We start from the raw sequence: 23,686 nt of genomic DNA on the forward strand, positions 1-23,686 counted from the left end.
TGTCGCTAAGCGCCACCCTTAGAACGCTGATGAGCCAATGACAGTCCAGCCTCAACGGGACTCGGACATCAGCTCGGACAACTCCATAGGAAACAACAGGGGGCAGGCATAAAATGACAAATGAATGGTTATTTATGGTAGCCTAGAAATCTAGACGCGCCCCTAGCGGCAGCAAATTACATTTGCTGCCAGGGCTAGTCTAGCAACTCTCCGTTGGCTTGTGAGCTCCAGAAATCGAAACTTAATCAGGCCAATGAAATCGTGTATAGAGTCGTTAGGTGGGCTTAACATAATGATTGATGGCAGAGTTGCAACGGTTTGGTTTGAATTCCCTGCTACTTGAAAACAAATAAGATGGATGTTGCTGTTGGCGAACAGTGTGACACGAGTTAAGCTTTTATTAAGTTGGCAAACGTTTTAACTAGCCAACTAGCTCCGCTGGTGGGAAATGCATGGGACTCATAGCGTTGCCGCTGTCCTATTGCGTGCAGAGGGAATTTGAAAGACAACTGATTATCCCGCCCCTCGGACTGAGCACTGCGAACGGTGAGTGCCCAGACCCTACATTTTAATATGGGTCTGGCTTGTCAGGCTATATTTATGGAGTTTATTAACTCAAAAAACCCCAACGGATAACCATGGTCAAACGTTTTGCATTGGGGACGTGTAATACTGATAGCCGGTACCCTGAGAGGCTTGAAAACGGGGTATATTTTCATCAAAAGTAGCCTACAGGACGTCTCTCGCATTTGCAACAGCTTGACGTAATGTAGGCAACTAAGCCAACAACGTGGGCACAGGTTCCCTGTTAAATCCCAAGATGAAAATGCTCATTAACCAACTACTATATTCTTACTACATCAAATATTAACGTAACCTAACATATCTTAGTATCAATCTTCCACTAGCTAGCTAGCTAGCATTAACGTCAGTGGGATTTGCACGGCTACTCTCCACAACTGCTTGTCACTTTGTATGTATTCTAAAGTTTTGAATACACCCATCCATAGCATAATTAAGTCCCTTTTGATAGCTTCTGGAGGAAAGTAAATCCTTTTATCGACCAAAACGTCCTCAAAGCCTGCTTTCATATACTGTCAGCTGCAATTGTCCACAATGTATTTTTAATCAAGTCTGGTTTGTTTGTCCGAGTTTTCACACGGTAACAATGGGGGGCGGGGCTTAGCGACAGGTCAATTAGGGACGTAACGGTACTTAATGGGATTAGTATTTTGAAAAGGTGTCAAATGTTTTTTTATTTTAATTGACTAAATTGACATTTGAAATTTGAAACATGGTCCACAAGCACAAAAAAACTACTGTTGATTACTGTTAAAGACTGCATTTGGTACATTTAGTACATATCTGTATTGAACCTAAAGTCCCGTACCTAAAAGGGTTTGGTACGAATACGTGTACCTTTACACCCCTACTTACAATGGACCATGCACTCATTTTTTTTCACACTCTTTGTTTTCTCTTACAATGTATCATAAAGTATGTTTTCACTCGTTTGTTTTTTCTCTGACCTCCAGCGGGGCGAAGAGCCGGCCCTACCTAACGTTGGAGCAGCTGACCGATTTCATCAACAATCGCCAGCGAGACCCGCGGCTAAACGAGATCCTCTACCCGCCCCTCAAGGCCGAGCAGGTGCAGGCATTGGTGGACAAGTACGAGCCCAGCACCATGCTCACCCAGAGAGGTCAGTTCACCTGTCAATCATCCATACAGAGAGGTGCTCTGCACCATTTAACCTACTAATGCATGCACACACACACACACATACACACACACACACACACACACACACACACACAGAGCTGCTTTTACCTGCTCACTGCCCTACATCTGGTTGATTGGGCATGTAAACTACCAACACACACACACCCACAGTGGTTTCTGCTGCTCACCTTGTTGCCTACAGTACATCATTGAACCTATACACACACTGAGCTCTCTACTCTACCCTACACACCAGTGGCGGCCGGTGGTTAAAAAAATAACGGAGGAAGGAATGTCCGCTTGATTGGTGTTAGTGGCAATATGTGAATAGATGTAGGCCACCTACCCCGGCACATTTATAGCAGCAGTACTATGTAGCATTTTAACTGGCAATGTTGTGCAATAAGTCACTTTGGATAATAGTGCTAAATTAATAAATGTAAATGTAAATAAATGTAAATTTAGGTCTGAGAAGTCAGGGAAGATATGTAGGTCTAGTTATGAAATACAGTTTTCCAGATGTGCAAAATTATGAAAAGTCTGGAGGTTTTGCTCAATGTAATACATTTGCAGAAAAGTCTTTAACACTAAAAATAGACACTTGTTTTATAAAACCATGTAACTATTTACCATTAAAAAATAGACCTTAAATGTGGTTATTTGTAACATGCTATTGTTTTTAAAGCCAAATCGCTATAATTTAAAGACAGGTTGTAAGCTAGGTGAGAATTTATACTCAAAAGGCAAATGTTACTGAAGACGTCATTACAGGAATGCATCATGGTCTGAAACATTCATTAACAATGTTACCATAGAAAGATACAGTTAGTAACAATAACATATTAACAACAAGAACATTATTTAACAATTGTTTAGTTAAGGCATAACTTGGATGATTATAGCAACGCATAACTATCCAAAAATGTTTTAGCCTCCTATCACCAAATGAACTGTCCACGTTTGTGACAGGCCAGCAGCTCTAGGCTATAGCTGATTGTTTTCTGTGCTAACGTTACCAGTTAGCCATTTGTCATACTATGTAGCATTCAGCAGCCTACACTAGCCTTACCATCTTTTTTTGGAATAGGAATTTTTGGAACTGGTCTTCCTGCTTTGATCCTAACCTTCGCACTGTATTTGAAAGTATAAAAGATGGATATTGTCCTCTGATTCCATTGTACTGTTTATTTCACGAGCAAAAAACAAGCTTTCCGTTCAACACAAGATTCTTAGCTGTATGACTGCAGATAACGTTCTTGCACCGTTGCCGCTAAAAACAGCACCCCCTATCGCAATTGAAAATTACTGTACGGAGGAGCTTCCTCCCTTGGCCATTGAAAACGACGTGATTCACGAGCCGCTGGGGTCAGAGCCGTTTATAATGGACTTCAATGAGGGGCTTGAGGAGGAAGCTCCTCCATACAGTAATTTTCAATTGCGATAGGGGGTGCTGTTGGCATTTTGACCTAGGGGAACGATTTTGTTCATTCAAAGTGTTAAAAATAGTAATATTAACAGTAATTTATCAGATTAGTAATTCACTTTATATATTTTTTATTTTTCTCTGAAATTTTTGGGAGGGTGTTCCTCCCTTTCCTCAATGAAGGAGCCTCCTCTGCTACACACACACTGAGCTCTCTACTTTACTCTACTCTACTCTACTCTACTCTACTCTACTCTACTTTACTCTACTCTACTCTACTCCTCTCTACTCTACTCTACACCTCTCTCCTCTCTACTCTACTCTACTCCTCTCTACTCTACTCTCCTCTACTCCTCTCTCCTCTACTCTACTCCTCTCTACTCTACTCTACTCCTCTCGACTCCACTCTACTCTACTCTACTCTACTCTACTCTACTACTCTACTCCTCTCTTCTCTACTTTACTCCTCTCTACTCTACTCTACTCCTCTCTACTCTTCTCTCCTCTACTCCTCCCTACTCTACTCCTCTCTACTCTACTCCTCTCTACTCTACTCTACTCTACTCTACTCTACTCTACTTTACTCTACTCCTTTTATTACCTTATCTTATTGTCCTTGAGCTCATCCAATAATATGCATATGATTAAAATGGAGTCTGTTAATATCTAGTAATTAAGATATTAAATTAAAAAAAAATTGTACCACAAGATGCAAACACCTCGCTCCACCCCACTTTATCATCCATTGGGGTCATGTTAATGTTTGTGCATGCGGGCACACACACACACACGTGTATGTGTGAATGTTGGCATATCCCTTTGAGGACCCCGTGTATGGCAGTGATGTTGCCATGGTAACAGGTATGAGGGCCTTGCGTGTGCAGAGTCCCTAAGGGTGTCTCTCAGTAATGTGGCCAGGGCTGTCACAGGGGCACTAGAGAAGGACAGCAATCACACACAGACACGCACATGCACATGCACACACACATACACACACACACACACACACACGCACACACGCACACACACACACACACACACACTCACACTCACGCACATTTTTGCACACACACTGTGCCGTCACACACACACACACACACACACACACACACACACACACACACACACACACACACACACAAATATATATACACAGATACACACCTATAATACATGCATGTACATCTGCACACAGTACAGACAGACAGACAAACGCACACACACACACACACACACACACACACACACACACACACACACACACACACACACACACATCTGACATGTAGTGATTTTCGACACCTGTACAGAATGGTGACATTAGTTTGCCAGAGGGTCTTCTCCCATCTGTTAGAGGGAGGATTCCTCCTGACCATCCATCCTTCAGGGATAGAGAGTGGGGGGGGGGGCAGAGAGAGGCGAGATAGGAGAGACAGAAAGAGAGTGATGGAGAGAGGGAGAGGGAGAGAGAGAGAGATGAGTAAGGAGAGAGGGGGTGGGGATAGACAGAAGAGGCCAGATGGAGGGAGAAAAAGAAAGATATACACTGAAAAACAGAGAGCAGAGCAGAGAAAGCATCACTGTGCCATTACTGTGAAAAAATATCCTGATGTTGTGTTCTTGGATACAGATTGAAGAAGAGTGCTAATCCTACAGATTATGACCTGAGTCTATGTCTATAACCTGTGAGGGCGTAGCCTTCTGTGATAAACTGACCAAGGGCCCTGGCGCATGGCGGAAAACGGGTTATTTTCTTGGCGCAACATTTAAATTCTTATTTTGCACGTCTCTTTTTTTTGAGCAATGCGCCGAGGGGTGTGGCAACTAACGACCTGAGGAGGGATCTGGCGCGGTGTCTAAAAATCGATATCGTACACTACCTAAAATGCATTAAGCCACTGACCAAGAGAAACCTGGTCAGAAGTCCATGGCAAGTTGTTTATATGTTATCTTGAGAGCGCATTATCAACAGTGATGGGCGGGTGCACAACGCACCATGCTTTTCTCATCCACAAACGCACACCGGCACACATCCATGCAAAACATTACAAATTACACGATTACAATGGGAAACATAATTTGAATAAAGATTTTACGAAATTATTCACCATCGTTTGCAAATTGGTAATGACGGAGAAGCAAATATGAAGCACAGCTGAAGACGCACTGTCACGAAATGTAAGCAGCTCCTCTGCAGGATAAATGTTTTTTATTCAGTCAGTTGAACAGTATTGGGGTAAGTGTTGCTTTTTCCAAGGCTATGTTTTCAAGGGTAACCCATTGTCAGTCATTAGTAATGAACTGTGTATTTACTGTTTTGTCATTGACTGAGACCACGGTGAAGTTTCACTTTGCCAATGAGTTCAAATAATAGACGAGTGCAAATGCGTGTAGGCTATACTATACTAGGTTTTAGTAAAGCATGGTTTAGTGGAATAACTGTTCCATACGTCTCTGGCGTGCAAGCAGATTCCTTCCTTCCAGATTCCACTGACTATGAAAATACCGACGAGCTGTTTAAAATTACGGATTACAGATGTCATTCTCATTGGTTTAAAATTATGTTACACTTTTTTTCAACTGCTTACACACTAAATCTTTTCTTGTCACACAATTTTCTAAACATGTCTTCCAAATATCATAACCCCACACCAAATCTGCAAAACCATACACTAATTCTCAATGTTTGACTCAGTTTTCAATTTACTAAAACACATTTTGCAAAACACCACACACAATTTTCTACTTAACCCACAAAAATCTAACAGGAAGGAACTTGATTTCGTTTTTCAAACACAACCCATCAAAATGCCACACTAAATCACCGGTGCTTCACTCTCTCTCTTCACATGTGTAAACACTCATTACTTTACGGAACACCATCCAATCATTGCCTTAGTATAGGCCTATGAATAGACATACTCTATATGTAGGTATGGACCCTTTCAATCTGGCCCTAGAGGATTTCCGGTTGAAATGTTCAGAACCAATGCAGATAATTTGAAAGGAATGTTCTACAAAAAGTTGACTTTATGTACAGTAAAACTTGTCTTTTTTACTATACTTTTGTTTGTTACCATTAGCTCAATAACTTTTTCTATAGACCTTTGAATACATACACAACCCCCCACACACACACACCAAACACACACACACATACAGACACACACACAGACACACACACACACACACACACACACACACATTGTGTGTCATTTCCGTCTTAGGCAAAATCAGCTTTTTCAGAACTCCATGTACATCTGGTGGTCATTGTATTTTGCTTTGCTTTGTTCTTGTTGGCTGTAAAATACTGTATTCACAACAGCAAATTATGAGAAAAATCACTATTTTTGGTTTAAAAATGTCTTGCATTTTTACTGTGTATTTCAACTTCTCTCTGTAGATACCGTAACTTTCACTCTTGTATGGAAATACATAAAGCCTATGAAAGACAGAAGAGCATTAGGTTTTGAGCAACAGTGTGTACATAATGTATCCAAAATGTCATATTATGACAATATATGTGTTTATGACATTTTGAATGTTGTGTGTCATTTTGCTGGAGATTTGAGGTGTTTTGCATTTTGTGTGAGCAATTGTTGGTTTTGTGTGTGGAGTTTTGAAAAATAGACACAGAGTTTTGAAAACGTGTGTAAACAGTTGTAAAAAACTGTAACAAATGATGTGCCCAAAACACACCCATGACTGATTAAAAAAACCTAGGAACGCCTTGTTGCGCCATCCGCCCGACGTATGATAACGAAAACACTCCCAATGTGGACTGGACATCCCGCTAAACTGAAATAAGCTTTTCGCCAGTGACCATGCATTTTAGACTGTCACGTTAGGGCCCCAAGTGCCAGCCCATACAAAGATCTAGGCTATGCGTTCACGTTGGTAATATTGACCAGCCTGGGGCATATTCACAAACTAACTATTACTAGGTTATGATTGGCAGGCCGATTCAAGATAAGATTGAAACAACTGGCAAAATTCTGTGTGTGTGTGTGTGTGTGTGTGTGTGTGTGTGTGTGTGTGTGTGTGTGTGTGTGTGTGTGTGCACGTACGTGTGTCTAAGCGCATGTGTGTGTTTGTGTTTTTGTGTATGTGTGTGTGTGTGTGTGTGTGTTTTTTGCATGTGTGTGTGCGTGTGTGTTTGTTTCAGAATGTGTGTGTGTGTGTGTGTGTGTGTGTGTGTGTGTGTGTGTTTTGCACGTGTGTGTGTGTGTGTTTCAGAATGTGTGTTTGTGTATGTGTGTGTGTGTGTGTGTGTGTGTGTGTGTGTGTGTGTGTGTGTGTGTGTGTGTGTGTGTGTGTCTGTGTGTGTGTTTTAGACAGTAAATGGCCCAGTGGCCCTTGTTTTTCCAGTATGTCCAGCTCACACTGCATTATTTAGTGGAAAAACTCCCTGGCCCTCGCCCTCTCTTTTTCCTTTTCTCTCTTCTTTTCCATTCTCCTGTATCTATCCATTTTCCTTTTCTCTCTTCTTTTCCATTCTCCTGTATCTATCCATTTTCCTTTTCTCTCTTCTTTTCCATTCTCCTGTATCTATCCATTTTCCTTTTCTCTCTTCTTTTCCATTCTCCTGTATCTATCCTTTTTCCTTTTCTCTCTTCTTTTCCATTCTCCTGTATCTATCCATTTTCCTTTTCTCTCTTCTTTTCCATTCTCCTGTATCTATCCATTTTCCTTTTCTCTCTTCTTTTCCATTCTCCTGTATCTATCCTTTTTCCTTTTCTCTCTTCTTTTCCATTCTCCTGTATCTATCCATTTTCCTTTTCTCTCTTCTTTTCCATTCTCCTGTATCTATCCTTTTTCCTTTTCTCTCTTCTTTTCCATTCTCCTGTATCTATCCATTTTCCTTTTCTCTCTTCTTTTCCATTCTCCTGTATCTATCCATTTTCCTTTTCTCATTCTACCAGCTCCCTTTATCTCTCGCTCTGCCTCTTTCCATGGTCAACCTTTTTCCATTTTCCTTTCATCCTGTTCCTCTCTGACCATTTCTCTCTCTCTCTTCTCTCCCCCCTCTATCTCTCACACACACACACACACACACAGACACTCTCTCTCTCACACACACACACACACACACACACACACTCACACATAGTTATAATCATCACTCCCTCTGATCACATCCATCCATCCATCTTTCTGGTTCCACTCTCATTACGTCTCTAAATGTTTTTCCTCTTTCTTCCTCCACCTGTCTGTCTCTCACCAACACCTCCACCATTTCTCAGCTCTGTCACTCTCTCCCTCCATCTCTCTTTTTCACACTCCTCCACATAATCAGACAGTGTGTGTATATGTGTGCGTGTGTGTGCGTGCGTGCGTGTGTGTGTGTGTGTGTGTGTGTGTGTGTGTGTGTGTGTGTGTGTGTGTGTATGAGTGAGTGTGTGTTTGTGTGTGTGTATGTGAGAGTGTGTGTGTGTGTGCTTGTTTGTCTTTGAGAGGACTTGAGGAAGCCAACATCTAGAAAGATGAGTCAGATGAGTAGAATGTGAAGTTTCAGCATCTGTATGTTTATAAGTAAGGTCATTGTGTGTGTGTGTGTGTGTGTGTGTGTGTGTGTGTGTGAACACTCACTCACGCATGTCCAACCCAGCTCTTAACACCGTTCATAGAGATGCTTTTAAGGCACAGATGTCCTCATCACTGCACAATTATAACCATAACGCTAAAAGCGTCCTCACTGACCAACAATAATCAAAGTCTCTCCTTGTGTTAATGAATGTGATGGCTAAAATGTGATGAATTCTGATTGGCTGTTAGCTTTTTATCGTTCTCAAAATCGCTCTGAAAGTGACCCCATGTCGTTAACGTTATAGTTTATGTGTGAATATCGTCATTCATATTAACGAGAACAAGATTTTTTTATAGTTATCGTTATAGTTATCACTCTTGGTGTCGTTCTTCTCATTATCCTAAACTCGTCCTCTTCTCCTCCTCTTCTCATCATCCTAAACTCGTCCTCTCATCATCCTCTTCTCCTCCTCTTCTCATCATCCTAAACTCTTCCTCTTCTCATCATCCTCTTCTCCTCCTCTTCTCATCATCCTCTTCTCCTCCTCTTCTCATCATCCTCTTCTCCTCCTCTTCTCATCATCCTCTCCTCCTCTTCTCATCATCCTCTTCTCCTCCTCTTCTCATCATCCTCTCCTCCTCTTCTCATCATCCTAAACTTCTCCTCTTCTCATCATCCTCTTCTTCTCCTCCTCTCATCATCCTCTTCTCCTCCTCTTCTCCTCCTCTTCTCATCATCCTCTTCTCCTCCTCTTCTCATCATCCTCTTCTCCTCTTCTCATCATCCTCTCCTCCTCTTCTCATCATCCTCTTCTTCTCCTCCTCTCATCATCCTCTTCTCCTCCTCTTCTCATCATCCTCTTCTCCTCCTCTTCTCTTCCTCCTCTTCTCCCCCTCTTCTCATCATCCTCTTCTCCTCCTCTTCTCATCATCCTCTTCTCCTCCTCTTCTCATCATCCTAAACTCTTCCTCTTCTCATCATCCTCTTCTCCTCCTCTTCTCATCATCCTCTCCTCCTCTTCTCATCATCCTCTTCTCCTCCTCTTCTCATCATCCTCTCCTCCTCTTCTCATCATCCTAAACTTCTCCTCTTCTCATCATCCTCTTCTTCTCCTCCTCTCATCATCCTCTTCTCCTCCTCTTCTCCTCCTCTTCTCATCATCCTCTTCTCCTCCTCTTCTCATCATCCTCTTCTCCTCTTCTCATCATCCTCTCCTCCTCTTCTCATCATCCTCTTCTTCTCCTCCTCTCATCATCCTCTTCTCCTCCTCTTCTCATCATCCTCTTCTCCTCCTCTTCTCTTCCTCCTCTTCTCCCCCTCTTCTCATCATCCTCTTCTCCTCTTCTCATCATCCTAAACTCCTCCTCTTCTCCTCCTCTTCTCATCATCCTAAGCTCTTCAGTGTTGGGCCCTCTAATCCTGATTATTATCATTCCATATTCATCTGTGTTGTCTCAAATTTGTCTTTCCCCAAACTCCATACTTATCCTAAACTCCTCCTCAGTGTGTGTGTGTGTGTGTGTGTGTGTGTGGGTGTGTGTGTGTGGGTGTGTGTGTGATGTATAAATTGTCCTGTCTTGTCCTGTGCTCATTTACAGTGACTGTTGACTTATCCCCAATCCCAAGTCCATCTGTCTGTCTGTCTCTCTTGCTCTCTTTTTCTGTGCCTGGGCCTCAGGTGATGGCAATGCTATTTCTCTTTCTCTCCCCCTCTCTCTCTCTCCCTCTCTCTCTCTCTCTCTCTTTCTCCGTCTGGGTGTCGGGTGATGGTGTCTTTCTCTATCGCTCTCTGTGGGTATGGGGTGATGGCGGTGCCCTCTCCTATCGCTGTGATGAAAGGTGCCCTTGGCGTCCTCACCAGGGAGCTGGCATTCACACACATAGACACACACACACACACACACACACACACACACACACACACACACACACACACACACACACACATTAATTAGCCCCAGCAAGCCTACAGAGGGCACAACCGACTGCAGTAATTACCCTCAGCTGGGCAGAGACACGGGAGCACAGGAAGGTGTGTGTGTGTGTGTGTGTGTGTGTGTATGTGTGTGAGTAAATATGTGTGTCTGTGAATATGTGTGTGTTGTCTCAGTGTGAGTGCAAGTGTGTTTGGAACACCTGTTGAAGAATATGCTCAAACTAGACATGGGGGTGCACAGAAGTTGTGTGTCCATAAGTGTGAGTGTATGTGTGTGATGTTCAGGGTTTGACACAGATTCACTTATCATCTTCATCAGGTGAACGGACACTTCCACTGTTCATCCCTCCCACACTGCAACTCTCATCCTGTAATTGCCCATGGACTATGATTCTGTGACTATGATTCTGTGAATGTGTGTGTGTGTGTGTGTGTGTGTGTGTGTGTGTCAGTGGCGATTGCTGCTCTTTGGAACAGGGGAAGCTCTGATAAAACTGGTGTAAAGACAGCTTCTATAAACCTTACAAAAGCCGTCCTTACCGCACCCGGAACTTCACACGTCCCTACTCAACCTAAATAGCTAAGTATCTGTCTAGGGATGACTACTAAGGTGTAGTGTATTGACGTGAAAAATGGTATAAGTATGAGTCTAGTGGTGTATGCAGCCAGGGAGAAAACAGCGTGAGGCTTACCTGTCGGGGCCGGCCCTGTCTTAGCCCGATGGCGGCCAGCACAAACAGTGGTAGGTTAGTTCACGGAAGCTGTGAAAACAGCCTCTACTGGATGATGGTCGGTATGGATTTAAACTACGCGCTTCAGCGATGGAGCCCCACAAGCGTCCTCTCGCGTCGGTCGACGTTGGTGTTGTGTCAGAGAGCGAGCAAGCCCCCATGCATCTGCTTATCTTCTCTCACAGCAAACACAGGTGCATGCCAACACACTGCCCCCTGGCACATGGGATGTGTAAGTGTTTTGTGTTGTGTCTACTCTAAAGCACTAGACTATTTCCTAACACTGGTCAATTATTAAATTAATATTATTAAGGTGCTATATTGTTCTTTGAGGGCAAAAATTATCCCAAAACCCAGAATAGGCCAAACAGTAGGCTATAGTTGGCATGGCATCATGTAGCCTACACCGTTATATAGCGCACTACCTAACTTAGCCTAAATACACAACAGAAACAAAAGCAAGTCACAAACTCTGTAACTCCACATTACGGTTTTATTTACAGTATGCTATTTACAAAGACAAATAGAAACCGACTGTATTGCTCCCACATTATGAGAATTTGAGCTGCAACTTGCCTTGCCTCTTGCTTCACCTGTCAACACTAACGTCAGAGAATGTCTAATAAGGGGAGAACCTTCACTCTCGGAACTCTTCCGGTGTGTTACTGCATCTAGGGGCGCTCGCGGGCGAGTCCAGAATGAATGGAGGTCTATGGAGCTGTTCCCCTCAAAATCCACTTTTCTCGGGATATAATTTTTTTTCAAGTAATTTGAATATTGTATTCGAAAGGGGAGGCAAAGACAATACACTTGGTTGAGTATTATATTTTTTAAAGTCACTTAATTGTTCTAAAAAGCCTTTCAAACGTGTCAATGACATCATTCATTAGCATGATCATAGCATAGCATAGCATCAATGCTAGTGTGTTATGGGCAACAAAGACCCAACCTGTAAGAAAATGAAAGGACATGACTCCCGGATTATTTCACTTTTGATTGATAATCCATATCCATTTTGTGAAAAATAAAATAAAATCTGAGGGTTTCAGTTGTTAAATAGGTGAAAACAATAAATGTAGCCATGTAGCTCCATAGGACCCCATGTATTTTGGACTCGCCCGCGATCGCCATCTAGGTGAACTCTGGTGAACTGCAGCCAAATTCGGTTTGTATGGGATTAATAGAGAGTGGGGAGGCTCTCCGTAGACGGGCTTTGCTAATGTTAACGCATCCCTTGATCTTGAACCACTTCCTGCCAGATCGCGACATATGCTGTCAATCAAAAAGAGTCCAGCCTCTATGATGGTTCCTCCAATCATCATACAGAAGCTCGGCGTCCAGGCCATCCCACTGTCCCATTTACTCCCAGAGACGCCGGGCTTCCCTGGAAATGACGATTTTGTGGCGCTTGTCCAATAAACGTGTAGCTTTTCTGCAGTGAGATCAGCCCACTCTGTAGTGCAGTGAAGCCGAGCGTCTATGGGTTTTTTGATGGATCGTGTCGTCACAGCAATGTATTACGGGTGCGAAATCACGCTAAATAACCGACAAAACCTTATTGCTGAACAAACTAGCCATGAAGATGAACATGTTTTCAGCATGTTCTAGTTGGAATAGTAGGCTAGAAGCTAATGTAATAGTGTTATTTGATGCGATTTTCCGTGATATTTTAGAGGAGGCTGAGCTTCCCCTGTAGTCTTAGAGCAATCGCCTCTGGTGTGTGTGTGTGTGTGTGTGTGTGTCTGTGTGTGTGTGTATGTGTGTGTGCATTTATTGTGTGTTTATCTGTGTGCACATTTTTTGTGTGTGTGTGTGTGTGTGTGAGAGAGAGAGAGAGAGAGAGAGAGAGAGAGAGAGAGAGAGAGGGAGGGAGAAAGTAGTCTCTGAGCCTGCTTTGTTCTGTACCTTATGTGTTAGTATCCTGCCAAACAGCTGTTCTCTGTCAGGGCCGTTCATGTTTGTGTTCCCCTAGCAAACTGTCAGGCCCATCAGACACACACACACACACACACACACACACACACACACACACACACACACACACACACACACACACACACACACACACACACACACACACACAGCTGTTTCCAAAGCCCCTGGAGCAGAAGCCGTGCTTCGTCAGTTCCGTCTCCAGCCCTCGTCTCCCTGTTTGTTGTCTGAGCTCTTTTTGGGGAGTTTAATTGAAGCTGGTGTTTCTGAAGATCTGTCATGAAGCAGCACCATCTGCTCCCGCAGTCCTGAGCTGGCCCAGCAAGATGCTCACGCCGTGTCACTGGACACACTTCAACAAGCTCCATGACCACAGTTGATGAAGTTGATGTTATACTATTGAATTAAACAATGAGAAATAAGGAATAGGCATATGGTTTTGGAAATGTGATGAAGTAAATTTATGATTCAAGTGTGTGTGTGTGTGGGGGGGGGGGGGGGGGGGGTTAAATTTTTATGCGAGTCTCTCTGTTATGTATTTTCCAGATATTTTGTATCAGAGGAGGAGGCATGTTATGTGCAGTTTGTCGTTAAGTGCTCTCCTCTCTGAATGACTGACCTGCTACAGTAGTCACCTGGACACTGGTGTGTCTGGGCACTGATAAGAGGGAATGAGTGAGGGATGGAGAGAGAGAAAAGGAGAGGGGTGGTGGGAGAGAGAGAGAGAGACTGAGAAGGGGATGTAGAGAGGGAGAGTTTGGGAGAGAGAGTTTTAAAGATGTTGGCTTGCAAACGAGGAAAATGAGAATAGCTGATGGAGTAGAAAGTTGTATGTGAGAGAAAGGGTGCTAGAGAGCGTGTGCATAGTGTTTGTGTGCATGTCGGTGTGCATATGAATGAATGTTGGTGTGTATCCGAGAGTTACCTTCTCATTGCTGGTCACAAGACAGATGTCTTTGGAGGAATTGACCATCACCAACACTGAATGTCTGGGCATCAGCACATGTTTATTTGTGTGTGTATCTGTGTGTGTGTGTGTGTGTGTGTGTGTAAGAGACTGACATTCTTCTTGCTGGTCACAGGTCAGATATCAGTTGAAGGGTTCACGCGCTACCTGAGCGGGGAGGAGAACAGCATCATCCCTCCAGAGAAGCTGGATCTGAGTGAAGACATGACGCTCCCCCTCTCCCACTACTTCATCAACTCCTCCCACAACACCTACCTCACAGGTCAGTCATACAGGTGTGTTTGTGTGTGTGTGTGTGTGTGTGTGTGTGTGTGTGTGTGTGTGTGTGTGTGTGTGTGTGTGTACCTATCCAGCCATAACCCACAATGCATATAAAGGGCTTCACATAGGCAGGCCTGATAGACTGGTGGACTTGCCACAAAGCAAGATGTGCAGGAGGAAACAGTACAAATACTGTATACAAACACCATGTTGTACGAATGGACTGGTTCAATGACGAAAACACCAACAATATCTCTCTCTGTGATTCTCTCAGCACCATCATAGATGTAAATAGTAAGAATTTAACTATGGTTAACAATATATTGTTCAAATAGAATGTTCGTTTAACTTGTACACAGACACTTGTTTTAACAATTCTTCCCCTCTGTTAAAGGTGAACTATGCAGTTTATTAGCTTAATATGCAGGTTTTTTAGCTTAATTTACCTTAACTTGACAGCTTTGGAGTCATTGGAATGGTTAAATGACTCTTTTTCGGGTTAAAAGGTGGCCGTCTCGTTTCCCCCTAGCGCCTGTGAGCGGAAAAAACACCCTTGCAACTTTGGGCCGGCGGGCCGAGCCAGCGGAAAGAAGCAAAAACCGAGAAAAACAGCGAAAAAATTGCCAATACTGCATAGTTTCTCTTTAAGATCCAGATACAAGCATTCAAATATGTGTGTGTGTGTGTGTGTGTGTGTGTGTGTGTGTGTGTGTTTGTGTGTGTGTGTGTGTGTGAACCATAGAGCACTACAGATGTCTTTGGTCTAGCATAAATCATAAAGAGAAGGGTGACTAAAGCCAATTAAAACCAGCCTCTCTAAAAACGACTTTATCCAAAACAAAACAAAAAAACAACAAAAACACAAAACAAAGAGAACAAAGACCATTCTCATTCCCCCTGAGCTTACATCATCACAGGAAATGGAATTGTTCACCCATTTCCAATCGATTTGTGCCATCGCACCGAGCCAGCACGGCTGTGACAATGTAGATTGTTCCGGAAACTAATCTGTGGGATGAGAGGATGCTGTTAGACTAATGCGTGTCTCGGGTATCCGCTATGGAATGACACTCATTTTGGGGCGAGGCAGCCACAAGCAGAGATGATGGGGCAATGTGTGTGTGAATTTGTGTGTGTGTGTGTGTATGTGTGTGTGCATCTCATTCTCTCTCTGTTTCTCTCTCTCTCTCTGCCTCTTTGTGTGTGTATGTGAAAACAATCTGAGCATTGGCTGGGCGCGGTTCACTTGATGTGTGGCAGTGTGCTATTGTGATTCTAATGGGAGTATAATTGGTTTCCTTGTGGACACTGCGGGCTCTGTTATTGGCTTTCATCACACTCTCCTCCAGGGCCTTTTTCATGAGGTATCTGTGTATGGCTTTGTGTGTATGTGTGTTTCAACTCCAAGCAAGTGTGTACTGTATGTGTGTGTGTTTCAACTCTAAGCAGTGTTACTCACATTAACACCTAATTAATCCATCGTGTTGATGACTGTTGGAATGTTAACCTGATAATTAATGACAAAAAACTAATGGCTGTGTTTTATTTGTGTGTATGTGTGTGTGTGTGTGTGTGTGTGTGTGTGTGTGTGTAGCGGGTCAGCTGGCAGGAAACTCCTCAGTGGAGATGTATCGTCAGGTGTTGCTGTCAGGGTGTCGCTGTGTGGAGCTGGACTGCTGGAAGGGTCGCACCGCTGAGGAGGAGCCGATCATCACGCATGGATTCACCATGACAACAGATATCTCCTTCAAGGTACCGCCATCTTCAGCCATCTCCCTCTTCAGCCATCTTCAGCCATCTTCCTCTTTTCTTCACCTCCCTCCTTCTCTCTTCTCCTCTTCTCTCCATCCCATAGTCATCCTCCTCTCTTTGCTCTCCATCTCTTCTCTCTATCCTCACCCCATCCTCTTTTGTTCACATCGCTATCTTTGCTCAAATTCAGCTCTTCCTTCTTACCTCTTTCCTTCCTTCTCTACACCTCTATTTTGCATCTTTCTATCCTCTCTCCATTATCTTCTGGTTACATTCTATTTTGCATCTTTTCATTCTCTCTCCATTATCTTCTGGTTACATTCAACTCTTTCTTCTTACCTCTTTCCTTCCTTCTCTACACCTCTATTTTGCATCTTTCTATTTTCTCTCCATCCTCTTCGGTTCACATCGCTATCTTTGCTCAAGTTCAGCTCTTCCTTCTTGCCTCTTTCCTTCTCTTTACCTCTATCTCTCCATCTCCATCCCAAAGTCAACTCCAAATCAAAGATTTTAGAACAGAACTCCGCTCTAGAATCTTTGCTCCAAATCAAGCAACTTTAGTGTACAATAACATTAAAAAATCAAGTAAATGAAGCAGGGAAGCGGAAAGATGGTGGGATGGAAGTTGTATCTGAAAGAGAGAAGAAGAGGGAGAGAGATATGTAAAGGGATTAGAGAGGGAAAGAGAGGGGGATAGATGAGTGTGAGGCAGATGAGAAGGGAGAGGAATAGATGAGTGTATGGAAGATGAGAAGAGAGGGGGATGAATGAATGTTTGGCAAAAGAGAAGAGAGTGGGATGAATGAGTGTTTGGCAGAAAAGAAGAGTATAAGTATTAAGTATATATACTCTTTTGATCCCGTGAGGGAAATTTGGTCTCTGCTTTTATCCCAATCCGTGAATTAGTGAAACACACTCAGCACACAGTGTACACACAATGAGATGAAGCACACACTAATCCCGGCGCAGTGAGCTGCCTGCATCAACAGCGGCGCTCGGGGAGCAGTGAGGGGTTAGGTGCCTTGCTCAAGGGCCTTGCTTCAGCCGTGCCTACTGGTCGGGGTTCGAACCGGCAACCCTCCGGTTACAGGTCTGAAGTGCTAACCAGTAGGCCACGGCTGCCCCCAAGAGAGGGGGATGAATGAGTGTTTGGCAAATGAGGGGGATAGATGAGTGTGTGGCAGAAGAGAATATGTAGAGGAGAGAGAGCACAGATGGACAGATGAGAGGCAGAGGAGAGGTGCTGGAGTCATGTAGGTGGGTTGTCTGTGAGAGTGTCTGTATGTGTGTGTCTGTGTGTGTCTGTGCATGTGTTTGTGCGTGGGTGTGTCTGTATATTTTTGTGTGTGCATATGTGAGACAGTAAGACAAGCGGAAAGTCGACATAATATCGTAATAGTGCGATAATGGAGTTGAATCTTTAACGCGAGGAGTTCATTTGCGCTCCATCAGCGGGTCAAATGACTGGTGGATGGACTTGCACTCAGCTTCAGCAAACTTTGATCACACTGTTAAGGGCCTGAAATTGATTCCCTAATGAGATCCCCAAGTCCATTACAGCTGTCCCAACTCCCCCTCGTCACTCTCATGGGGGGGTCAGTATGATGGCAGATTGAGAGAGTCTCTATTGGGAAGGGAGGAGGGGGCAGTAAAAGGCTCTGAATTTGTCGACTTAAACTACTCATTACAATTTAGTGCCCGCAGCGATGATTGGGCTTTTATTCTGTTTTGCGGTGTGGGGGAGGCAATTCCATCCATTAATGGCTCAGGGCGAAGCTGGACCCGTTTGGAACTGGTAGTACGGATGGACTTGATTGCTATTGCTTGTTAAATAGAGGTTTTTGAAAAGGCCAAAAAAAAAACTCTTTATCTCTGCAGCTATCTCATCTTTTCAATTCTCTCTCTCTCTCTCTCTCTCTCTCTCACTCTCTCTCAGGAAGTCATAGAGGCCATTGCAGAAAGTGCATTTAAGACTTCGCCATTCCCTGTCATCCTGTCCTTTGAGAACCATGTGGACTCGTAAGTTCCCCCAACTCAAATGAGTGAATTAGTGAACACACAGAGCACACAGTGAACACACAGTGAGGTGAAGCACACACACTAGTTCCCCCAACTCAAATTAGTGAATTAGTGAACACACAGAGCACACAGTGAACACACAGTGAGGTGAAGCACACACTAACCCGGAGCACCTTCCTACAACCTTCCTACAGCGGCGCTCGGGGAGCAGTGAGGGGTTAGGTGCCTTGCTTCAAGCCCGAAGCCCTAACCAGTAGGCCACGGCTGCCCAAAACAAAACTGTGTGATTTCTCTGTGAATACTGAAGGGAGGGGTGACCTACCTCTCTGGTGTATTTTGTTCGGGCCTTGGTTAAAATATAATGTATGCTGTTTTGGACAAAAGTGTCTGCTAATAAATTTAAATATAAACATAAACACAAACAAACACAGCTTCCTGCGCAATCGCTGACTGAAGTCAGGAGTCTTAGATGAATAGCCTGTAGGCTCGTTGATAGTCATTGTGTCTACAGACCTAAAAATATGAAATTTACATGATGAAAGTGTCGCTGGTTAATGTAGTCCTCTCCTTATTGAAACTGGCCCCCATTTCCTGGTGTTCATATAAATCATGTTTTTAATATTTTAATTACATTTTGATATCAGTTATTTAGTGAAGATGGGGGATGCTGTTTTTGTGTAATGAGATGTTTCTGATCTCCCAGGACGCCAGTCATTTTACTGAAGTTTGTGGAGCATATCATTAGACTGGCCTACTTTGCCTATCTGTGTCATATTGATTAATGCAGTTCTGTTTGGCAGATAATATGAAACTTAATGAGAAAGGGAAAATAATCAATTCAAGGAAAAGTAATTGAGTATATTTGACTCTGTTGGTGTGTGTGTGTGTGTGTGTGTGTGTGTGTGTGTGTGTGTGTGTGTGTGTGTGTGTGTGTATGTGTTCTTATCGGACAGCCCGAAGCAGCAAGCGAAGATGGCAGAGTACTGCCGGTCAATATTCGGAGAAGCACTGCTCATAGATCCACTTGAGAAATACCCGGTGAGGCCATTTAAACACACACACACACACACACACACACACACACACACACACACACACACACACACACAGACACACACACACACACACACACAGACACACACACACACACACACACACACACACACACACACACCTCACATACACCCTAAACACACATACATTACACACACACACACACACACACACACTTGCAGCCTTATTTTCCACCTTTTGCTGTCTCGGTACGTCTTATCTGAGCTGTGGTGCAGTCACTTCTCACCGTGGGTTAAAGTGAAATGAATTCCAGCTCTCTCAGTGCTTGGCCAGTTACTCAGGCCTTATCTCACCACAACTATCCACTGTGCACACAACACACACACACACACACACACACACACACACACACACACACACACACACACACACACACACACACACACACACACACACTCACACACACATACTGTACACACACACACACGCACACACACACACTCACACACACAAGCACAAGCAAGCGCGCACACACGCATTCTTTCTACACACACTCACGCATACTCATACACCACAGACGCTGCACACATAAACACAAATACACACACTCACACATAAACCCTGTCACCCTTTCTCTCTTTGTTTATCTGTCTCTCGCTCTCTCTTTCTCAATTTGTTTCAGTTGCCCTAACTACCAGTTAAAAGCCTGCATTGTGCTTGTGTAACCCCCCCCCTTTCAGTGTTCGTTGTGTAACACCCCCCCCCCCACACACACACACACACACACACACATACACCACCACACACACACACACACATTTGACAAACACAATCACACACATACACTAACAGTCCTGGCCCCTTTAGTCCTTCTCTATTACTGTTCTCTACACCTCTTTCTCTCTCTCTTTTGCTCTTTTTTCTCATTCCTTTTTTTCCCCTCCTTCTCTCTCTACCTCTTTGTCTTTTGCTTATCTCTACCGTTCATGTGTTTCGATGGACTGCTTTCTGCGGTGTCTGTGGGGTCTAGGGTGTGTGTATGTGTGTGTGTGTGTGTGTGTGTGTGTGTGTGTTTGTGTTTGTGTTTGTGTGTGTTTTGGAATGTGAGTGTGTGAGAATTTTTGTGTGTCTGTGGTGGCTGGCATGTAAAAACATTTTCGGGTTTTTGATCAAATCCAATATGGTGGGAAGTGTGTTGAACTTGACTGGATCCAAGGATTCCAATGGTACCTCATTTTTGAAAATTGGGCATACCAATCAAAAGTTTGTGCATAAACCCATGTCTATTTTAACCTGTTGGTGGAGTTAGAGCTTGATTATTGACACATACTGTAAGTTGAGAAAAATCAGTGTGCCAAATTTCATAACTTTTTACCAGATGGTTCTATGGGCTGTTGTCCCAATGGCAGAAGACAGTTGTATAGTAATAATAACAATAAGAAGAAGACAAAGTAGAAACACAGCTTCACTGCTTGGCCCCCAATGATACGAAAAGGTACAAACACAATGGTACAAACACAATTACTGCTCCAGGCAAACAACACTGAGTGGAAAGATCTTGGACGAAAGATAACGGCAAACCTCTCTTTCTCTCCCTATTTAACTCTCTTTTCCTCTCTTTACCTACCTCTCTCCCTTTCTCCATACCTCTCTTTACCTCCCTCTCTCCCTTTCTCCATACCTCTCTTTACCTACCTCTCTCCCTTTCTCCATACCTCTCTTTACCTACCTCTCTCCCTCTCTCCCTTTCTCAATTTCTCTCTTTACCTACCAATCTCCCTCTCTCCCTTTCTCCCTCTAATTTCAAGTCTTTCAGTCTCTCTCATATTTAATCACAGAAGAAACACAAAGGCATTTAGACATCTTGCGCTTTTCAAACGTCCTATTTTTAGTCGGTCGGCAGGACTCAAGCAGCAGTTTTGGAACTTAAATTTTTTGAGTGATTGCGATAGCACTCCTCGTGCCTCTGGGATGTTAATGTCATTCTGACATGGGTTTGGGAGGAGAGAGGGAGGGAGAGGAGGATGAAGAAGGTGGGGAGGAGGAGGAAGTCGAGTTCAACTTCAAAGGTCTCTCTCTCTCTCTCTTTCTCTCTCTCTCTCTCTCTTTCTCTCTCTCTCCCTCTCTCTCCATGCAAGGATTTATCAAGAACACCAGTGGAGAGAAACCTCAGTTAGTCTTCAGCCGCTCCGCAGATTTGAGCGTGGAAATGAAATATAAATGAAACGTGCGACTGAACATTAGTGAGGCTTTTGATGTAGCACAGACACTGCTGGCTACAGTATATAGGCCATTGAATTGCCAGTATTTCAGGGAATATGTGAATAGATATTAAATCGCTTGGTCTGAATTAAAACGGTATGAGATAATAATGAAATTTTAATTGAAAAGCAGTTTCGATGATTGTGTTTACATTTGTGTGGATACGAGTTCAGAAATGAATGGAATGGAATGAGCGAGTCAGTAAGGGGATTGGAGTGTAACACTCAGATCACAGTGTGAGTATGGGTGTAGTGTGTTCCAGTGAGTGTTACACAGTGTCAGTATGGGTGTAGTGTGTTCCAGTGAGTTTAACACTCAGATCACAGTGTGAGTAATGGGTGTAGTGTGTTCTAGTGAGTGTGAATATGAGCAAATTACCAGTGGACCTTCCGTTCACTTTAGGCTGTTTGTAGTATGAAAACCAACAGCTAAAATGTGATCAGCTTGTACAGAATGTACAGCTTGCTATGGTTGATCTGCCTCTAATTAAGCAAGATGACACCAGTGGGAATGGGGTTGGGGTTGCCACGGCTGTAATGACCGAAAGGCAGTAAAGGTTGTAAAATAAATTTGATTAATGCTTGCAAAATAAACTCAGAAGGTTAAATGCAAATTCATCTCTGACAAACTTCCTACAGTGGTATTAGGAAAGGTGGGAAAGATAGGAAAGATATTTTTAATATCCGTATTCATTTCCAGATGTATTAATATGCTTACCGGTACTCTTCTTGCAAGTTTATTCCTATCCCAACTGTAGCTCATCATTATGACATTATGACATGTTCAACATTTGCTCGACATTTGCGTGTTCAACTTTGCAAACACATGCTAACACAGCATATCCTCTGCTTCCTCCTGTTATTGATGTTTTGTAAGCGTTTTTATAACCTGTTCCAGCAGTTAAGTAGAACTTCTCCCCAACTTCTCCAAAATGCTTAATGTGTATAACATGCACTGACTGTTATAAATAGTTAATAAGCATATTTACAACATGCCCTGGCTGATAATAATGTCTAATAAGCATGTGTATTACACCAGCTGTTCAAATCTGTTAATAAGCATGTTTATGACATGTTGCAGCTGGAGCCTGGTGTGGCTTTGCCCAGCCCCATGGACCTGCTGGGCAAGATCCTGATCAAGAACAAGAAGAAATCCCACAAGGCCGATGGCAGCACCAAGAAGAAGCTCACAGAGCAGACGTCTAATCCCTACAGTGACACCTCCAGCATGTGTGAGCCTTCCTCACCCAGTGCAGGTACACCTCCTCATGATTATATCTCCTTACCATCACACCTCCTCATGATTACACCTCCTTACCGTCACACCTCCTCATGATTATATCTCCTTACTGTCACACCTCCTTACTGCACACAACCTCAACGTCCAATCTCTTTAATGTCACACCTCCTCATGATTACACCTCCTCACCATCACATCTCCTTACTGTCACACCTCCATCACCACTCTTCATGCATTGCACACATTCACGTCCTCCCCTACAGTGACACCTCCAGCATGTGTGAACCTTCTTGACTCAGCAAAGTTGCACCTCCTCATGGGTTACACCTCCTCTTCCTCTTACCGTACACACATAATCCTTCTCTCCTGCAGCGACACGTTCAGCATTCCATCTCTAAGAAACCACACTTAACCTCCTACCTACACCTCCTCCCCTACAGTTACACCTCCTCCATACTGCTGCACCTCCTCCCCAACATTTACACCTTCAACCAAGAGAGAACAGGTTCTTGAACTGGTTCCATTCAGAGTTCTTTGAACGTTAGAGCTGTCTAGAGAACCAGCCCCACATTTCTACCAGTTTTGAACAGAACCCAAAAGATTTCTGTCTCCAGGTGTTCCTGTAAAACTGATTGGGGTTCAGTAGATCAGAGATGGGGAACTCGTGCCATCACTGAAGGACCGCAGAGGGAAAGAGGTTTAATTTGTTCCATGAGTGAGGGTAACATTACACTCAACACACTTTAAAAAAAGATATTAGCACAATCAACAGATAAGACACAGCAATAACTCAGTCAAAGCAGCAAGATGACTTGACGGGGTTATATTGAGTGCACTAATCTTTTAGTGCATCTTTTTGTAATATTTTCTTCTCCCTGTGTGTCTTCAGTCAATTTCGGTG

The 23,686-nt window shown here is 43.5% G+C and overlaps 1 protein-coding gene across 1 annotated transcript in view; it reads left to right on the forward strand.

Moving 5' to 3' along the window:
- plcb1l (phospholipase C beta 1-like) overlaps positions 1–23,686 on the forward strand; it is a 158,234-nt gene that overhangs the window by 95,692 nt on the left and 38,856 nt on the right. Inside the window, exons 9-14 of the mRNA XM_076273344.1 lie at positions 1,536–1,702; positions 14,354–14,500; positions 16,094–16,251; positions 18,188–18,270; positions 19,224–19,308; positions 22,627–22,801. Coding sequence (XP_076129459.1) covers positions 1,536–1,702; positions 14,354–14,500; positions 16,094–16,251; positions 18,188–18,270; positions 19,224–19,308; positions 22,627–22,801 — 815 coding nt within the window. The remainder of the gene's footprint in view (positions 1–1,535; positions 1,703–14,353; positions 14,501–16,093; positions 16,252–18,187; positions 18,271–19,223; positions 19,309–22,626; positions 22,802–23,686) is intronic.

Source organism: Alosa pseudoharengus, unplaced genomic scaffold (genome assembly GCF_046254945.1).
Source record: "Alosa pseudoharengus isolate Yale_2024_CS ecotype anadromous, Long Island Sound unplaced genomic scaffold, YU_APseudo_1.1 YU_APseudo_1.1_scf_7, whole genome shotgun sequence".
Classification (NCBI taxonomy): domain Eukaryota; kingdom Metazoa; phylum Chordata; class Actinopteri; order Clupeiformes; family Clupeidae; genus Alosa; species Alosa pseudoharengus.